The sequence below is a fragment of the Oncorhynchus masou genome, chromosome 24 (assembly GCF_036934945.1).
Source record: "Oncorhynchus masou masou isolate Uvic2021 chromosome 24, UVic_Omas_1.1, whole genome shotgun sequence".
Taxonomy (NCBI): domain Eukaryota; kingdom Metazoa; phylum Chordata; class Actinopteri; order Salmoniformes; family Salmonidae; genus Oncorhynchus; species Oncorhynchus masou.
Genome location: NC_088235.1, coordinates 36,927,383 through 36,945,783, shown reverse-complemented (window position 1 = coordinate 36,945,783; position 18,401 = coordinate 36,927,383). Strand labels below are relative to the sequence as shown.

The 18,401-nt window shown below is 41.7% G+C and overlaps 1 protein-coding gene across 2 annotated transcripts; it reads left to right on the top strand.

Annotated features, from left to right (window-relative positions):
* Window positions 1–1,237: 1,237 nt before the first annotated feature.
* Window positions 1,238–18,019, top strand: LOC135512124 (sericin-1-like). 2 transcript variants are annotated; one of them, XM_064933812.1, is made up of 2 exons: window positions 1,238–13,336; window positions 15,565–18,019. In XM_064933812.1, exon 1 carries the CDS (start codon window positions 10,376–10,378, stop codon window positions 10,928–10,930), a length of 555 nt encoding a protein of 184 aa, XP_064789884.1. In that variant the 5' UTR covers window positions 1,238–10,375; the 3' UTR covers window positions 10,931–13,336; window positions 15,565–18,019. Both variants share the same exon structure in this region, with proteins under 2 accessions (XP_064789884.1, XP_064789885.1).
* Window positions 18,020–18,401: the final 382 nt, after the last annotated feature.

The following is an 18,401-nucleotide window of genomic DNA, read 5'->3' as shown; positions in this document are numbered from 1 at the left end:
GTCTCTTATTTGGAGCCAATTTCCTCCTACAACAGGACAATGACCCAAAGCACAGCTCCAAACTATGAAATAATTATTTATGGAAGAAGCAGTCGGCTGGTATTCTGTCTATAAGGGAGTGGCCTGGGGCGGCAGGGTAGCCTAGTAGTTAGAGCGTTGGACTAGTAACCGGAAGGTTGCAAGTTCAAACCCCCTGACAAGGTACAAATCTGTCATTCTGCCCCTGAACAGGCAGTTAACCCACTGTTCCTAGGCCGTCATTGAAAATAAGAATTCGTTCTTAACTGACTTGTCTGGTTAAATAAACTGACAAGGTACAAATCTGTCATTCTGCCCCTGAACAGGCAGTTAACCCACTGTTCCTAGGCCGTCATTGAAAATAAGAATTCGTTCTTAACTGACTTGTCTGGTTAAATAAAGGTCAAATTAAAAAATTAAAATACCAGATCTCAACCCTATTGGGTTGTTGTGGGAGCAACTTGACCATATGGCATGTAAGAAGTACCTATCAATCCAATTTGTGGGAGGTGTTTCAGGAAGCATGGTGTGACAACTAGAATGCCACTGGTCTGCAAGGCTGTAATTGCTGCAAATGGACAATTCTTTGATGAAGGCAAAGTTTGAAGGACACAATTATTATCTCAATTAAAAATCCTTATTTATGATCATTTCAACATCTTGACTATATTTCATATTCATTGTGCACCTCATTTCATGAATGTTTTCATGGAAAACAAGGACATTTCTGAGTGACTACTATGAATTAATATATTGGATTATCTATTGGGTCAAAGAGAGAATTTTGATGATTCAAATGATGCTATGTGTCAACAGAGTTTGGTCTACTGCAGTTTTACAGTGGGACTACCCATTTTTATAGCCGTTGAATGTTCAGATATACTGTATTAATCATCTTTATTTAGGCTATATCTACGTTATTAACTCAATGTGGTGAACGTCGGCATACCATATATGGAAGACAATAACTTTCCACTGCAGATGATAAACTTCTGACGAAGACGTCTGGTTTCAGGAAATAATGACGCATAAATGGGCAGGGTTTGGAGACATTCAACAGCACGATTAAGTGTATTTAAGAATATTCACACAGAGGTTATTCTTTAAAGGATATATTGACGTCTCCTCATTACAAAGGAAATAATGAAGGTACTGAATTTGAAGATCTGTCTGACACTGGCTGTCATTTTCTTTTTCGCAGATAACGGATTTGGTAAGTAGCCTATTCAAATAAATAATAGGCATTATCAAATGTTTGGATTAGCCACATGTTGGGTACTACAGTATTTAATTGTTGAGAAAAGTAAGTAGGTGTAGTTACGGATTTGTAACAATAACATTTATGTTGATTAATTAATGTTGAAAACGTATCTGCACTTCTGCTATCAATGTGATGTGTGCTTTTGGCACGCTTGACAAAATACCCTAGGTTGCTGACAAGATGTCACGAAACCGGGTCTGTGTATTTTGTCTACATTTGTCTGTATTTTCTGACTGGAGGACTTTTTTTTCACAACCAGAATAAAGTATGAGTGAGAGTATTAAAACACCTGAAGAACCACAAATTAGAACAATACACATGTTGCTCATAACTTTAAATTGTCATTTATAAAAGGGGTGCTTGCATAAGTGAAAGTGTAATTTGATCGGTAACGCTTTATTTTAAGGGGTCTTTATTACAGTGTAATTACATATGTAATTAATTAAACTAACAATTATTGTAATTACTTGTAATAATTCACTGTAATAACAACATGTAACTGTACGTATCTGCAGTCTGTAATTACAGAGGTATAACAATGAATGCATGTTACCATGCTTGTTACACATGTTAAAGTTTTGTGATAGCACCATATTGCTCAGTGCTATCCGGAATCCGTGGGACATTCTTACCCTAAACTTAACCCCTACCCTACCCTACCCTAAACCAAACCATAACCCTTACGTAACCCTAACCCTTAGCGTAACCATTTTAAATATCAACTCCAGTGGGGTAGGGACATCCCAAGGAACCCTGATAGCACGGACCGCATCATAATTCAGCTCATTGACATCATTGCAATAAAGGGCTCTAGGGTCTGATTTCCAGGCCCAATGTGAAAAACAGGTTCACATACCCCAAAAAAATCTTAGAATTGGGCATTCATTTAAGGGTGCATTTTTCATTTGATTGTCAAACAATCACTTCAAAAAGGCGCTCCTGTCGCCTGTAGGGTACCCGCGCACGTTCGTACACGCATTGTGCTCCTGCAATTTGATGAATGGAAAGAGACATCCGTTACAAAACACTTTGTGTATTGTAAACGGTGTGTATTGTAAACGTGTATTTTAATGACATTCTGCAATTGTCATTGGGCTTACACCGCATGCATTGATGCAACCACAGCTGTCCAAGTGCGTCTCGGTCGTTGTCAAAATGTACAATTTGTAATGTGGCTGACATGCGGTAGTGTTAAATAATGGTGTAAAATAGCCTATATTTTTCACGTCATTTTGTGTTAATTATTGTGTTAGGCTCACGTTTTACCGGTACAGCATACCCCCAATATTTATTTTTGCCGGGATGCTGTACAAGACCATACCGGCTTACTTTCACCCCTGGTTATGGTTAAACTTGTGAAATAGTCAATCGTTAATGGCCTAATTGTAAGCCTATTAAGCTTGGTTGAATAATGGTTTATAAATGCACTTAAAATGATCATAAGACAAACTCTTATTCCATCATGTAACCTTGCAAGGGTTTCACTGTTGATGAGCATTCTCACTTTTTAATATGATGCATTGGTGCAATTATTTATTTATCCCAGGAATTAAGGCATCAAGTCAAGATCTGCCTATCTGTGCAACACGCTCTAAATAAGAATGACCTCGAACATGCCCACGTGTTGACACTGGCGTCATGTGACAGTGCGCAGAGAATATGGTCGAGTAGGTCAGTGTGCAAATGACACTTTCAAAACAACTCGGAAATCTCCGGGAACTCGGGGAAAAACTATCTCCGACTGGGAAAATAGTTTTGAAAGGTCATCAAACTTAGAATTACAAGTCGGAAACTCGGGCATCTTTCTGGAACTCTGACTCTCCGACCTGACGTCATGATCTGATCTGTTTTTTTCCGAGTTCCCCGATGTCTTGAAAGCACCAAAAATTCAGACATGAAATAAACAAAGTGTTGTAGGTGAAAAACATTAACACGGGAGAGAAAGTATGGTTTCCATGCAATTTATTTCGCTTTTTTGGAAACATGAATTCTGCTGGATGATTTAGCATAGGTAGTTAGTTGCCTGATATTAGTTAGCTAACTGTAACTAGCAAACGTCAGCTCATGTTTTTGTTTGACCTACCAACTAGGCTAGCTAGCTAGTTACCATCTAATATAGTTTTTTGGGGGATTAGCTAGCATGCTAACCTTAACTAACTAGCAAGCTAAAGCTGGCAATTATGCTATGGTCGCTCCTTGCTAGATAACTAACTAGCTAGATTGGCTCGATGGTCTTCCCTGAACCTTGTGTAAAACGTGAGACACACCCAGCATGTTAGCTAGCTAGGTACTTGAGTAACGTTAGTGCCTTTTCAATGTAGCTAATAATTTAACACTAGATCATTTATCAGCACAGAACAGTGAGACAGATATTTCACCGGATGTATCAATGTGAAGCACCCGGTTGGCGTATCCACTCACTACCATTAGCCAGAAGTGGGAGAAGATTGATTTTGGCCGACATTCTGATAATTTTCTCATCGATGAAACATCTGATCTCCATACAGTTTTCTGTTTCCAAAACTAGAATCTGTAACAAACAGATTGGACAGCGTTTTGTAGACTTTACTTTTGCCAATGTTTAACAAATTGCTTTTAGAATGAGTGCAAGGGTGAATTGAGTTATTGCACACGCGCACTTCACAGAGTAGGCGTACCCTAACGGAAATATGCAAATAAATGTTACAATGCGCAAATAGGATTGTTAAGGTTTTCTTCCATTGAAGGAGAAGCGGACCAAAATGCAGCGTGGTTACTTGTATACATCTTTAATAAAGATGAAACCACGAACAAAACAACAAACGTAACGTGAAAACCTAAACAGCCTATCTGGTGCAAACAAACACAGAGACAGGAACACCCAAACACTCAAAGAATATGGCTGCCTAAATATGGTTCCCAATCAGATACAACGATAAACACCTGCCTCTGATTGAGAACCACTTCAGGCAACCATAGACTTTTCTAGATAACCCCACTATACCACAATCCTAATACCTACAAAAAAAAACAAGAAAAAACACCACATAATAAACACATGTCACACCCGGGCCTGACCCCCCTCCCCCCCAGGTGCGGACTCCCGGCCGCACACCTAAACCCATAGGGGAGGGTCCGGTGGCGGCTCCGGCGCGGGACGTGGACCCAACTCCAAGAAAGTCTTAGTCCACTTGCATCGCGTCCTTTGATTGGCGACCCTCACCGCTGACCTTGGCCTAGTAACCCTCACCAAGGACCCCACTGGACTGAGGGGCAGCTCGGGAATGAGGGGCAGCTCGGAATTGAGGTAGCTCGGGACTGAGGGGTAGCTCGGGACTGAGAGGAAGCTCAGGACTGAGAGGAAGCTCAGGCAGGTAGATGGCTCTGGCAGATCCTGGCTGGCTGGTGGTTCTGGCAGATACTGGCTGACTGGCGGTTCTGGCAGATCCTGGCTGACTGGCGGAACCTGGCTGAATGGCGGATCCTGAAGAACCTGGCTGATCCTGGCAGACTGGCGACTGGCAGCTCCGTGCTGACTGGCGGCTCTGGCTGCTCCATGCTGACTGGCGGCTCTGGCTGCTCCATGCTGACTGCCGGCTCTGGCTGCTCCATGCTGACTGGCGGCTCTGGCTGCTCCATGCTGACTGGTGGCTCTTGCTGCTCCATGCAGACTGGCGGCTCTGGCTGCTCCATGCAGACTGGCGGCTCTGGCTGCTCCATGCAGACTGGCGGCTCTGGCTGCTCCATGCAGACTGGCGGCTCTGGCTGCTCCATGCAGACCGGCGGCTCTGGCTACTCCATGCTGACCGGCGGCTCTGGCTGCTCCATGCAGACTGGCAGCTCTGGCTGCTCCATGCAGACTGGCAGCTCTGGCAGCGCTGGACAGGCGGGAGACTCCGGCAGCGCTGAACAGGCGGGAGACTCCGGCAGCGCTGTAGAGGAGGAAGGCTCTGGCAGCGCTGGACAGGCGAGGCGCACTGTAGGCCTGATGCGTGGTGCTGGCACTGGTGGTACTGGGCCGAGGACACGTACAGGAAGCCTGGTGCGGGGAGCTGCCACCGGAGGGCTGATGTGTGGAGGTGGCACAGGATGGACCGGACCGTGAAGGCGTACTGGAGATCTTGAGAGCAGGGCTGGCACCAACCGCCCTGGCTGGATCTTCACCCTAGCCCGGCAGATGTGAGGAGCTGAGATGTTGCATACCGGGCTAAGCACGCGTACTGGGGACACCGTGCGTTCCACCGCATAACACGGTGCCTGACCAGTACCACGCCCGCCACGGTTAGCACTGCTATGCGCACTGTAGCGCTGAGCTGGCACAGGATGTGCAAGGCTAGGGAGGTGCACAGGAGGCCTGGTGCGTGAGGCTGGCCCAATTTTCACCAGCCGACTAGCACGCACCTCAGGACGAGTATGGAGCGCTGACCCAGGTGCCATCAAATCCCCGACATGCTCCAACGAATTCCGTGCCTCATGCACCAACACAGCAACTCCCTCATAACTCTCTCCTCCAATTTCCCCATTAACTCCTTCACAGTCTCTGCTTCACTCACCTCCAACACCGGCTCTCCAGTGAATTCCTCCTTGGCTCCTTAAGATAAACGGGGAGTTGGCTCAGGTCTGACTCCTGACTCTGCCACACTCTCCCTGTGCCACGCCCCAAGAATTTTTGGGGGCTGACTCTCGGGCTTCCATCCACGCCGCCGTGTTTGTCTCTTCAACTCCATTCTCCTATAACCCTCCTCGCACTGCTCCAGTGAATCCCAGGCGGGCTCCAGCACTCTCCCTGGGTCGACCGCCCACCTGTCTATTTCCTCCCAAGTCGTATAATCCAGACTTTGTTGCTCCTGCTGCCGCTGCCTGTCACCACGCCGCTTGGTCCTTTTGTGGTGGGTGATTCTGTTACGGTTTTCTTCCGGCGAAGGAGAGGCGGACCAAAATGCAGCGTGGTTATTTTGATAAATGTTCAATAAAAGAATAAACACAAACAATACAAAACAAGAAACGTGACGTGAAAACCTAAACAGCCTTATCTGGTACAAACTAACACTGAGACAGGAACAATCACCCACGAAACACTCAAATAATATGGCTGCCTAAATATGGTTCCAAATCAGAGACAACGATAAACACCTGCCTCTGATTGAGAACCACTTCTGGCAACAATAGACTTTTCTAGATAACCCCACTATACCACAATCCTAATACCTACAAAAAAAACAAGACAAAACACACCACATAATAAACCCATGTCACACCCTGGCCTGACCAAAATAATAAAGAAAACACAAAATACTAAGACCAGGGCCTGACAAGGATCTCACTAGCTTGTGCTTGTTCTGCCCTCTGATTAATTTGCTCCAATTGGAAACGACAGGCACTAATCTATCTCGGGATAGATAAACAAGTCTTTGTTATTAGTGTTAGCAAGCACTAATATGGCTAGCGGGATATCACAACAAACTAGCTAGGAAGTTATGTAGGCCAAGCTATGCCTAAATCATAATGACGATAACCAGAGGTAATAGTGTCTATGCTAAATTGTCATAAATATTCTTCTTCTCTACCACAGATACCTACAATTTATTTTTTCTTTATTTTATATAACCTTTATTTAACCAGGTAGGATAGTTGAGAACTAGTTCTCATTTAAAACTGCGACCTGACCAAGATAAAGCAAAGCAGTTCGACACATACAACAACACAGTTACACATGGAATAAACAAACATACAGTCAATAATACAGTAGAGAAAAAAAGTATATATAAACAGTGTGTGCAAATGAGGTAAGATAAGGGAGGTAAGGCAATACAATAGGCCATAGTGGCGAGGTAATTACGATATAGCAATTAAACACTGGAGTGATAGATGTGCAGAAGATGAATGTGCAAGTAGAGATACTGGGGTGCAAAGGAGCAAAATAAATAAATAAATACAGTATGGGGATGAGGTAGTTGGATGGGCTATTTACAGATGGGCTATGTACAGGTGCAATGATATGTGAGCTGCTCTGACAGCTGGTGCTTGAAGTTAGTGAGGGAGATAAGAGTCTCCAGCTTCAGCGATTTTTGCAGATCCAACCATAATATCAAGGTCTCTGCTTACAAGAAATAAACAGATGAAGACAAAGACAGTTGTCAGTTTCCATTTTGTAATGTTAAAAATGGAAGAAAGAGACAATCCGGTTTTTCTGAATTAGCTGTCTAGGCCAGTGTTTCCCAACTCCAGTCCCCAACAGTATTTACATTTTTATTGAAGCCCCGGACAAATACACCTGATTCAACTTTTCAACTAATCATCAAGTCCTCTACCTCCCTTATCCTACCTCAGTTGCACACACTATATATCATTTTCTATTGTATTATTGACTATGTTTGTTTATTTCATATGTAACTCTGTGTTGTTGTTTGTGTTGCACTGCTTTGCTTTATATTGGTCAGGTCGCAGTTGTTAATGAGAACTTGTTCTCAACTAGCCTACCTGGTTAAACAAAGGTGAAAACAAATTAAATGACAATGATCTATGGTTCTCACCACACTGTAGGCTACAGATTTATGTTATTGAGTAGGGCTATATCTTTGTTTTGTCCAATTAATAAATGTATTAACAATAAATAAAAAATCATTATTATTATTATTATTTACCAGTTAAGGTACACCAAACCATTTTTGATGTACACAGAAGACCATTATTAGCATGTTTTAACCACTCCAATAAAAATGGCAGATTATCAGATACTCAACAAGGTCTGATTTCATTATTACTGACACAGGAAATGGTAAATATATTATCTCCAATGTATCGTCCATGTAAAAAAACTATCTGATTAGGTAAGGGGCCTCCAATTGTTTTAATGGACTGGATCTTCATAAGACAAGTCCTGGAAGCAATAGAACACTATGAAAAATCTGGGAACCAGACCTGGTATTCATAGCTGACTTTGAAAAGGCTTTTGATAAAGTATGACTGGAATTTATATATAAATGCCTGGAATATTTCAATTTAAGAAAATCTCTTATACAAGGCGTTAAAGTTATGTATTGTAAACCTAGGTGTAAAATAGTAAATAATTGCTACTTCTCAGAAAGTTTTAAATTGTCAAGAGGAGTAAAACAAGGTTGCCCACTATCAGCATATCTATTTAATATGGCCATCGAAATGTTAGATGATTAAAATCAGGTCCAACAATAATACCAAAGGCCTGGAAATCCAGGTCTTAAAAACAAAGGTGTCATTGTACGCTGAAGATTCATGTTTTCTTTTAAATCCACAATTTGGATCCCTCCTGAGCCTCATAGATTATCTAGATACTTTTTCTAACGTCTCTGGATTTGTCATGCATAGGTGTAATAGGTGGCAGGGAAGTCAGGCGCAGGAGAGTCAAACTGAGTGTAAAATGGAGTCTTTTAATAAAGTTCCACGAGTATGCTCCATAACAATAAATGTACAAACATGGGTACGAGGACCCGATGCGCACCTATGCAACAATCACACTATACTGACAATAAAACAATCTCTGACAAAGACATGAGGGGAAACAGAGGGTTAAATACACAACAGGTAATGAATGGGATTGAAAACAGGTGTGTGGGAAGACAATACAAAACCAATGGAAAATGAAAAAAGGATCAATGATGGCTAGAAGACTGGTGACGTCGAACGCCGAGCACCGCCCGAACAAGGAGAGGCAACGACTTCGGCAGAAGTCGTGACAGGATTACAACAAAATTTATAATATGTTTACAATAGTACCGGATCTGGGATCGTGACTAAAGCCTCAGGCTCATTAGCATAACGCAACGTTAACGATTTCTGAAAATCGCAAATAAAATGAAAATAATGCGCCTGCTCTCAAGCTTAGCCTTTTCTTAACAACACTGTCATCTCAGATTTTCAAAATATGCTTTTGAACCATAGCAATTGACTAATTTGTGTAAGAGTATGCTAAGCTAGCTTAGCATTTTGAGTAGCATTTAGCACGCAACATTTTCACAAAAACCAGATAACCAAATAAATAAAATCATTTACCTTTGAAGAGCTTCGGATGTTTTCAATGAGGAGACTCTCAGTTACATACCAAATGCGCAGTTTTTCCTGAAAGCGTCTGTGTGTAGGAGAAATCGTTCCGTTTTGTACATCACATTTGGCTACCGAAACGAACCGAAAATTCAGTCACCTACAACGTCAAACTTTTTCCGAATTAACTCCATAATATCGACCGAAACATGGCAAACGTTGTTTGGAATCAATCCTCAAGGCGTTTTTTCACATATCTCTTCATTGATATATCGTTCGTGGAAGCCTGCATTCTCCTCTGAATTCTGTGGAAAAATACTTGCAGCTGACTTTTGCGCACCAATTTCAGCGCAGGACACCGGGCGGACACCTGGTAAATGTGGTCTCTTATGGTCAATCTTCCAATGATATGCCTACAAATACGTCACAATGCTGCAGACACCTTGGGGAAACGACAGAAAGGGCAGACTTACTCCTCTCGCATTCACAGCCATATAAGGAGACAATAGAAAACAGAGCCTCAAAAATCCTGCTCATTTCCTGGATGCCGTCTCATCTTGGTTTTGCCTGAAGCTCACGTTCTAGGGCACGCACAGAAAATATCTTTGCAGTTCTGGACACGTCAGAGTGTTTTCTTTCGAAAGCTATCAATTATATGCATAGTCGAGCATCTTTTTGTGACAAAATATCTTGTTTAAAACGGGAACGTTTTTCATCCAAAAAATGAAATTGCGCCCCTAGAGTTTCAACAGGTTAACTCTTTAGTCGTATCCCAGTTTACCTATTTGCTTATGGCCTTCCCTACACCTAGCGACTTGTTCATCTCCACCCCGCTAATAATCAACACTGGGGCCCCACAAGGGTGCGTTCTGAGCCCTCTCCTGTACTCCCTGTTCACGCACAACTGCTTGGCCATGCACGCCTCAAACTCAATCATCAAGTTTGCGGACAACACTACAGTGGTAGGCTTGATTACCAACAACGACGAGACGGCCTACAGGGAGGAACAACGACGAGACGCCCTACAGGGAGGAGGTGAGGGCCCTCGGAGTGTGGTGTCAGGAAAATAACCTCACACTCAATGTCAACAAAACAAAGGAAATGATTGCAGACTTCAGGAAACAGCAGAGGGAGCACCCCCCTATCCACATCGACAGGACAGTAGTGGAGAGGGTAGTAAGTTTTAAGTTCCTCGGCGTACACATCACGGACAAACTGAATTGGTCCACCCACACAGACAGCGTTGTGAAGAAAGTGCAGCAGCGCCTCTTCAACCTCAGGAGGCTGAAGAAATTTGTCTTGTCACCAAAAGCACTCACAAACATCTACAGATGCACAATCGAGAGCATCCTGTCGGGCTGTATCACCGCCTGGTACGGCAACTGCTCCGCCCACAAACGTAAGGCTCTCCAGAGGGTAGTGAGGTCTGCACAACGCATCACCGGGGGCAAACTACCTGCCCTCCAGGACACCCACACCACCCGATGTCACAGGAAGGCCATAAAGATCATCAAGGACAACAACCACCTGAGCCACTGCCTGTTCATCCCGCTATCATCCAGAAGGCGAGGTCAGTACAGGTGCATCAAAGCAGGGACCGAGAGACTGAAAAACTTCTATCTCATGGCCATCAGACTGTTAAACAGCCACCACTAACATTGAGTGGCTGCTGCCAACACACTGACTCAACTCTAGCTCACTTTAATAATGGAAATGGATGGAAATTGATGTAAAACATGTATCACTAACCACTTTAAACAATGCCACTTAATATAATGTTTACATACCCTACATTACTCATCTCATATGTATATGTATATACTGTACTCTCTATCATCTACTGTATCTTGCCATCTTTATGTAATACATGTATCACTAGCCACTTTAAACTATGCCACTTTTATGTTTACATAACCTACATTACTCATCTCATATGTACAGTGCCTTGCAAAAGTATTCGGCCCCCTTGAACTTTGCGACCTTTTGCCACATTTCAGGCTTCAAACATAAAGATATAAAACTGTATTTTTTTGTGAAGAATCAACAACAAGTGGGACACAATCATGAAGTGGAACGACATTTATTGGATATTTCAAACTTTTTTAACAAATCAAAAACTGAAAAATTGGGCGTGCAAAATTATTCAGCCCCTTTACTTTCAGTGCAGCAAACTCTCTCCAGAAGTTCAGTGAGGATCTCTGAATGATCCAATGTTGACCTAAATGACTAATGATGATAAATACAATCCACCTGTGTGTAACCAAGTCTCCCTATAAATGCATCTGCACTGTGATAGTCTCAGAGGTCCGTTAAAAGCGCAGAGAGCATCATGAAGAACAAGGAACACACCAGGCAGGTCCGAGATACTGTTATGAAGAAGTTTAAAGCCGGATTTGGATACAAAAAGATTTCCCAAGCTTTAAACATCCCAAGGAGAACTGTGTAAGCGATAATATTGAAATGGAAGGAGTATCAGACCACTGCAAATCTACCAAGACCTGGCCGTCCCTCTAAACTTTCAGCTCATACAAGGAGAAGACTGATCAGAGATGCAGCCAAGAGGCCCATGATCACTCTGGATGAAGGTGGGAGGTGGGAGATGGGAGACTCTGTCCATAGGACAACAATCAGTCGTATATTGCACAAATCTGGCCTTTATGGAAGAGTGGCAAGAAGAAAGCCATTTCTTAAAGATATCCATAAAAAGTGTCGTTTAAAGTTCGCCACAAGCCACCTGGGAAACACACCAAACATGTGGAAGAAGGTGCTCTGGTCAGATGAACCCAAAATTGAACTTTTTGGCAACAATGCAAAATGTTATGTTTGTCGTAAAAGCAACACAGCTCATTCATCTGAACACACCATCCCCACTGTCAAACATGGTGGTGGGAGCATCATGGTTTGGGCCTGCTTTTCTTCAGCAGGGACAGGGAAGATGGTTAAAATGGATGGGAAGATGGATGGAGCCAAATACAGGACCACCTGGGGTGACTAGGGTGGCTGGAGTCTTTGACAATTTTTAGGGCCTTCCTCTGACACCGCCTGGCATAGAGGTCCTGGATGGTAGGAAGCTTGGCCCAAGTGATGTACTGGGCCGTACGCCCTACCCTCTGCAGTGCCTTGTGGTCGGAGGCCGAGCAGTTACCATACCAGGCAGTGATGCAACCTGTCAGGATGCTTTCAATGGTGCAGCTGTAGAACCTTTTGAGGATCCGAGGACCCACGCCAAATCTTTTAAGTCTCCTGTGGGGGAATAGATTTTGTCGTGCCATCTTTACGACTGTCTTGGTGTGCTCGGACCATGTTAGTTTGTTGAAGTCCAAAAGGCTTCTAAACAACTTCTACCCCCAAGCCATAAGACTCCTGAACATCTAATCAAATGGCTACCCAAACTATTTCCACCCCCCCCCCCCCCCCTTTACGCTGCTGCTACTAAACTGTTATTATCTATGCATAGTCACTTTAATAACTCTACCTACATGTACATTTGACCTCAATTACCTCAACTGGTGCCCCCGCACACTGACTCTTTACCAGTTCCCCCTGTACAGTATATAGCCCCGCTATTGTTATTTGACTGTTGCTCTTAAATTATTTGTTACTTTTATTTATTTTTTGTAGGTATTTTTCTTATAACTGCATTGTTGGTTAATTAAGAGCTTGTAAGTAAGCATTTCACTCTAAGGTCTACACACCTGTTGTGACAAAGGCATCAAATAACATCAAATGTAATTTAATTTGATGTTACTCAGGAATCACACCTGGAAGCACCTGCTTTCAATATACTTTATATCCCTCATTTACTCAGTTTCCTTTGTTTTGGCAGTAACCTGTATTTCATATTCAATAGGAATATTGTCCATGAAGATTCTCTGTCACAAATTAGTTATGTTTATATGTTGTTATTCCTTTATGAAATACAGGTGCTCCAGCAATAGGTAGATATATGTGGGTTAAGTGCAGGCCAGACGCCACAAATCCCAACTGTGAGACACAGAGGGGTCCATGGATGGACTTGCCTGGGCCTCCTGACAGACTCCCTCCATTTGCAGTAAAGGATATGTAAGTATACGTCATCGCAAATTAATTCATCCGGAGACCAAAGCTTGATGGCCTATTGAATTTCAGAATTGAGCATAATGTGACAGAATTGTCCTGACTAACTTCTTTGCTTCATTGTTTTTGATGAGATATGTCCCCATAAAGAATTGCAATAATAGACTTGATCAATAACATTTCAGAATTTTCAAGAAACACTATACAATTTCCTGTAGTAGGAAATGTTTTTTTTAATGACAGAATCAGTCTGGTAGTTGCGTACTGTGACTTGAATGGCCTCTGATATTCTTTCTCATTCCAAGAGTGATGGTAGCATACAAGAAGTAAGCACTTTATTGACTTACTACTATGAGGTTAAACTACACTCTATGGTTCTAGATTATCCTGCTGAAAGTTGAGTGTTTAAACTATAAGCCATATGAATTAGGTGATCTAATTATACATGGGTGAAAGAGCACCCAAGCATTAATATCTGCATTTATTATATTACAGCAGACTGAAGAGAACAATATGTTCTCAGCTCTGTTAAACATTTTCACTATTGAGGAAGCTAAACAATTGCTATCATAAGGAAATTTGCTCTCATATGGCCTAAGACACCTGTCACGCCCTGGTCTTAGTATTTTGTGTTTTCTTTATTATTTTGGTCAGGCCAGGGTGTGACATGAGTTTATTATGTGGTGTGTTTAGTCTTGTTTTTTTTGTAGGTATTGGGGGTTATCTAGGAAAGTCTATGGTTGCCTGGAGTGGTTCTCAATCAGAGGCAGGTGTTTATCGTTGTATCTGATTGGGAACCATATTTAGGCAGCCATATTCTTTGAGTGTTTCGTGGGTGATTGTTCCTGTCTCTGTGTTAGTTTGCACCAGTATAGGCTATTACGGGTTTCGTTTCTTGTTTTGTATTGTTCGTGTTTCATCGTTATTAAACATGTATCAAAATTACCATGCTGCATTTTGGTCCGATCCTTGCTACACCTCCTCGTCAGAGGAGGAGATGGAAGAAAACCGTAACAACACCGCTTCCCATTTAGTGGTTTAAGTCCTCAGCAAGACATTGAATCAGTTAGAAAACATCAGGACCCAAAAGGGTTGGATCTCACGAAACCCTCTTCCCTATACTGTAGGTCGCACTGAAAGGGATTATCATTATAAATTCCCTCTAAGCATGTTAAAAAAAACATTGGCAAAAAGTCAGGAAATACTGTTTAATTATAAATTGTGTACTACGGTTGTTAAAAGTACCATGCAAACAGAAGCATTGGTAAGTTTACTAATTAATACCTAATATCTGTACTTTACTTGACTATTTATTTTTTTGACAACTTTTACTTTTACTTCACTACATTCATAAAGAAAATAATGTACTTTTTACTCCATAAATCCCGACAACCAAAAGTACTTGTTACATTTGGAATGCTTAACAGGACAAGAAATTTGTAAAATTCACACACTTAACAAGAGAACAACCCTGGTCATCCCTACTGCCTCTGATCTGAAAGATTCACTAAACACATGCTTCGTTTGTAAATGATGTGTGAGTGTTGGAACGTGCCCCGGGCTATCTGTAAATTAAAATAAACAAGAAAATCTTGCCATCTGGTTTGCTTAAAATAAGGAATTTGAAATTATTTATACTTTTACTTTTCATACTTAAGTATATTTTAGCGATTACATTTACTTTTGATACTTACGTCTATTTCAAACCAAATACTTTTAGACTTTTACTCAAGTAGTATTTTACTAGGTGACATTCACTTTTACTTGAGTCATTTTCTATTAAGGTATCTTTACTTTTACTCAAGTATGACAATTGGGTACTTTTTCAACCACTGTTACTATGTAACAAATCCAATGTAGTGACTGGAGTAATAAGTGTTTCTTCACAGGTATTAGAGCAACTTTTTAATGTTTTACAACAGATGAATCTAAATGTGTTTATTTTCTAATTTACTCAGTTGATAATGTAAGCAAAGGAACAATATTTCAACAATATATTTTCCTCATAGAACAGTTTTAGAGTTATCACTCAGCCTTTCTTGTTAATCACTTGAAATATTGTTGATTCAATGCACAATTCAACTGAATACGACTTAAGACTCCCAGACGAACGAAGCAGGGATGATGGGAGTGTAGAGACGCCCCAGCCTGTGCTGTAGTAAAAAATCATAGGAAGAGCTTAGAGGATGTAGACTGTAATGGCTAATGGTCTTGTGCTTCTGTTTTTCTTCCAGAGTGCTGGAAGAGGATGGCTCAGAGCTAGAGCAGTCAGGCGAGGGTTCTGACACTGGAATCCTCTTCACTGAGCAGGGCTCTGGCGACCAGTTGGCCAGCGCAGATATGGACGGGATTGACTACTCTGACTTTGTTTACCCAGAGAAAATGACCATGGATCAGGCTCTGCCTCGTGCTCGGGAATTGAAAGAGGATCACCTGATCCTGTAGCCTGCCAGAATGCAAAATATTGAAATGTTGATGTTAATCCATTTGTGTAAAAAGAATTGGCTCTTGCAACCTCTCAAGTTTACAGTAGCACATGCTTTTTGATCCAGTTATTGATGCTTGGCTGTGTAAAATTGTATTTAATCTGATTTAGGTAACTGAAGTTTAGTTATTTTCCCATGGAACCAGAGATTAAATTAGTCTTCCATGTGTTTTTTTCTGTATTTTTATTATTATTTATAATACCAGCCAAGAATGTTAATAATTGTATTTTTAAACATGATTTTCAGGGGTATATCATGCTTTTATTGTTTTACATTTTAGTCATTTAGCAGACGCTTTAATCCAGAGTGATTTACAGTAGTGAGTGCATATAGTTGTTTACATTTTAACACTGGTCTCCTGTGGGAATCAAACCCACAACCCTTGCATTGCAAGCACCAAGGTCTACCAACTGAGCCACAATGAAAACTATAAGATATATTGTGAAACACTCCGTTTTCAAATATACTTTATTCAGAATTTCCACGATGGTCACAATCTAATATGATATCATTCCGCACTTATATTTTCACACCCGAGCAAAATGTTTTGACAATTTGAAGGATTAAATAAACATATGTTTTAATCATCCAATGATTTATAACTCAAATACTGTTTTAGAGAGGATATGAGCTCCCTATGCTTCTGTAGCGGACATGAGTCGGGCTTATGGTCTCGTAATGACGTAGCTCTGCCTGTGACTTCAGAATCAGTCACACTCAACACCACATGGTATTCCCTGTTAGTCTAATGGTCAATACATTGGTTTCTCCTGTGGGAGACCATGGTTTAGATCCAGTAGCAGTGGGTGCCGTTTAAGATGAGGGAGAACGATTATTTTTCTTATGAGCATGGCCTTATTTCAATTACAGCATATTGGATGACTGTCATTCATATTCCATTCACCCAGCTCAAAGTAACATCGATAGGTTTAGGCTACTACATGAAACTCAAATTTTCTCTACACCCATCAGACGGATGCTACAAATGTTTCACTATTTAAATTTGAATGAAATTCACTGAGGATGGTCCTCCCCCTCCACGGTTCAGATCCCCACATGACACTTCCACCACACTGTGTCATTTCCTGAACTGTCCATAGTCTGTTATCACACCCTTGTGTTGAATATTTCCCTGAGCTTCGTCTGTAGAGTTTCTCATGACTTAGAAAACCTCCTGTTACAAAATATATTAGCCTGTCTTGAGTTAGTAAGCGGCAAATGCACTTGCCTCTCTTTAGCAAAACTTTCCAGATGAGAATGCAGGATTAAAACACAAGACTGTATTGTTATTTTTAGTACACACATAGTAGTGCTCAGGTTTCACTAGTGTTTTTGTATATTTAGCTTAAAGCTATATGTCAAACTATAATTTTGATCTCACAGACTGTCGGTCTTTGCATTCATAGATCCATCTTTAAATTTGAGAGTGGTTACATTTCTCCAGGCTGAATAAGGAATTAAGGATTGTGCATTTAAAGGTGCAAGCCCGCTCCACCTATCCATATGACTTTAGGTCACATGATAGCTCATGGATTTTAAAGTGTGATGTTTGCAACAAGAGGATTTACAGTGCACATTTCTCTGTCAAAATAAAAGTTTACTGAGTAACGCTGGATGGTCACACAGTGCTATATGTATCAGTCAAGTGATATGAATAGGGATAATCTAAACCTCTTCAAAAGATAGGTACTGTAAACAATAGAGATATTGCCAAAACCTTCAGAAATGTATTGTCATCCGCAAACAGTGCGTGTTAATTTACATATATTAATGTTCTTGAATGCTCCTTTCCAGGTGAAAGTGATTTTTAGCCTATGTGTCACGCCTTGGTCTTAGTATTTTGTGTTTTAGATAATTAGTTGGTCAGGCCAGGGTGTGACATGGGTTTATGTTATTGTGTTGTTGTATTGGGGTTTTTGTAGGCATTGGGATTGTGGTTGATTAGGGGTGTGTTTAGTATAGGTTTGGCTGCCTGAGGCGGTTCTCAATCAGAGTCAGGTGATTCTCGTTGTCTCTGATTGGGAACCGTATTTAGGTAGCCTGGGTTTCACTTTGTATTTCGTGGGTGATTGTTCCTGTCTCTGTGTAGTTTCACCAGATAGGCTGTAATTAGGTTTCACGTTCCGTTTTGTTGTTATTTATTTATATCAGTTATTTCATGTACCGCGATTCATTTGTTTCATTAAAAAACATGAGTAACCAACACGCTGCATTTCGGTCCGACTCTCATTCAACAAACGAAGAACACCGTTACAGAATCACCCACCACACACGGACCGAGCAGCGTGTTAACAGGCAGCTGGAGCAACGAAGGGAGGACGTTATGGACAGCAGAGGCTTGGAGTATACGACTTGGGAAGAAATAGACAGGTGGGCGGCCGACCCAGAGAGAGTGCCGGAGCCCGCCTGGGATTCGCTGGAGCAGTGCGAAGAGGGCTATAGGAGAATGGAGTCGAAAAGAAAGACACGGCAGCGCAGAGCAAAACCCGAAAATCAGCCCCAAAAATGTCTTGGGGGGCTCAGAGGGAGAGTGGCTGAGTCAGGAGACAGACCTGAGCCAACTCTCCCTGTTTATCGTGAGGAGC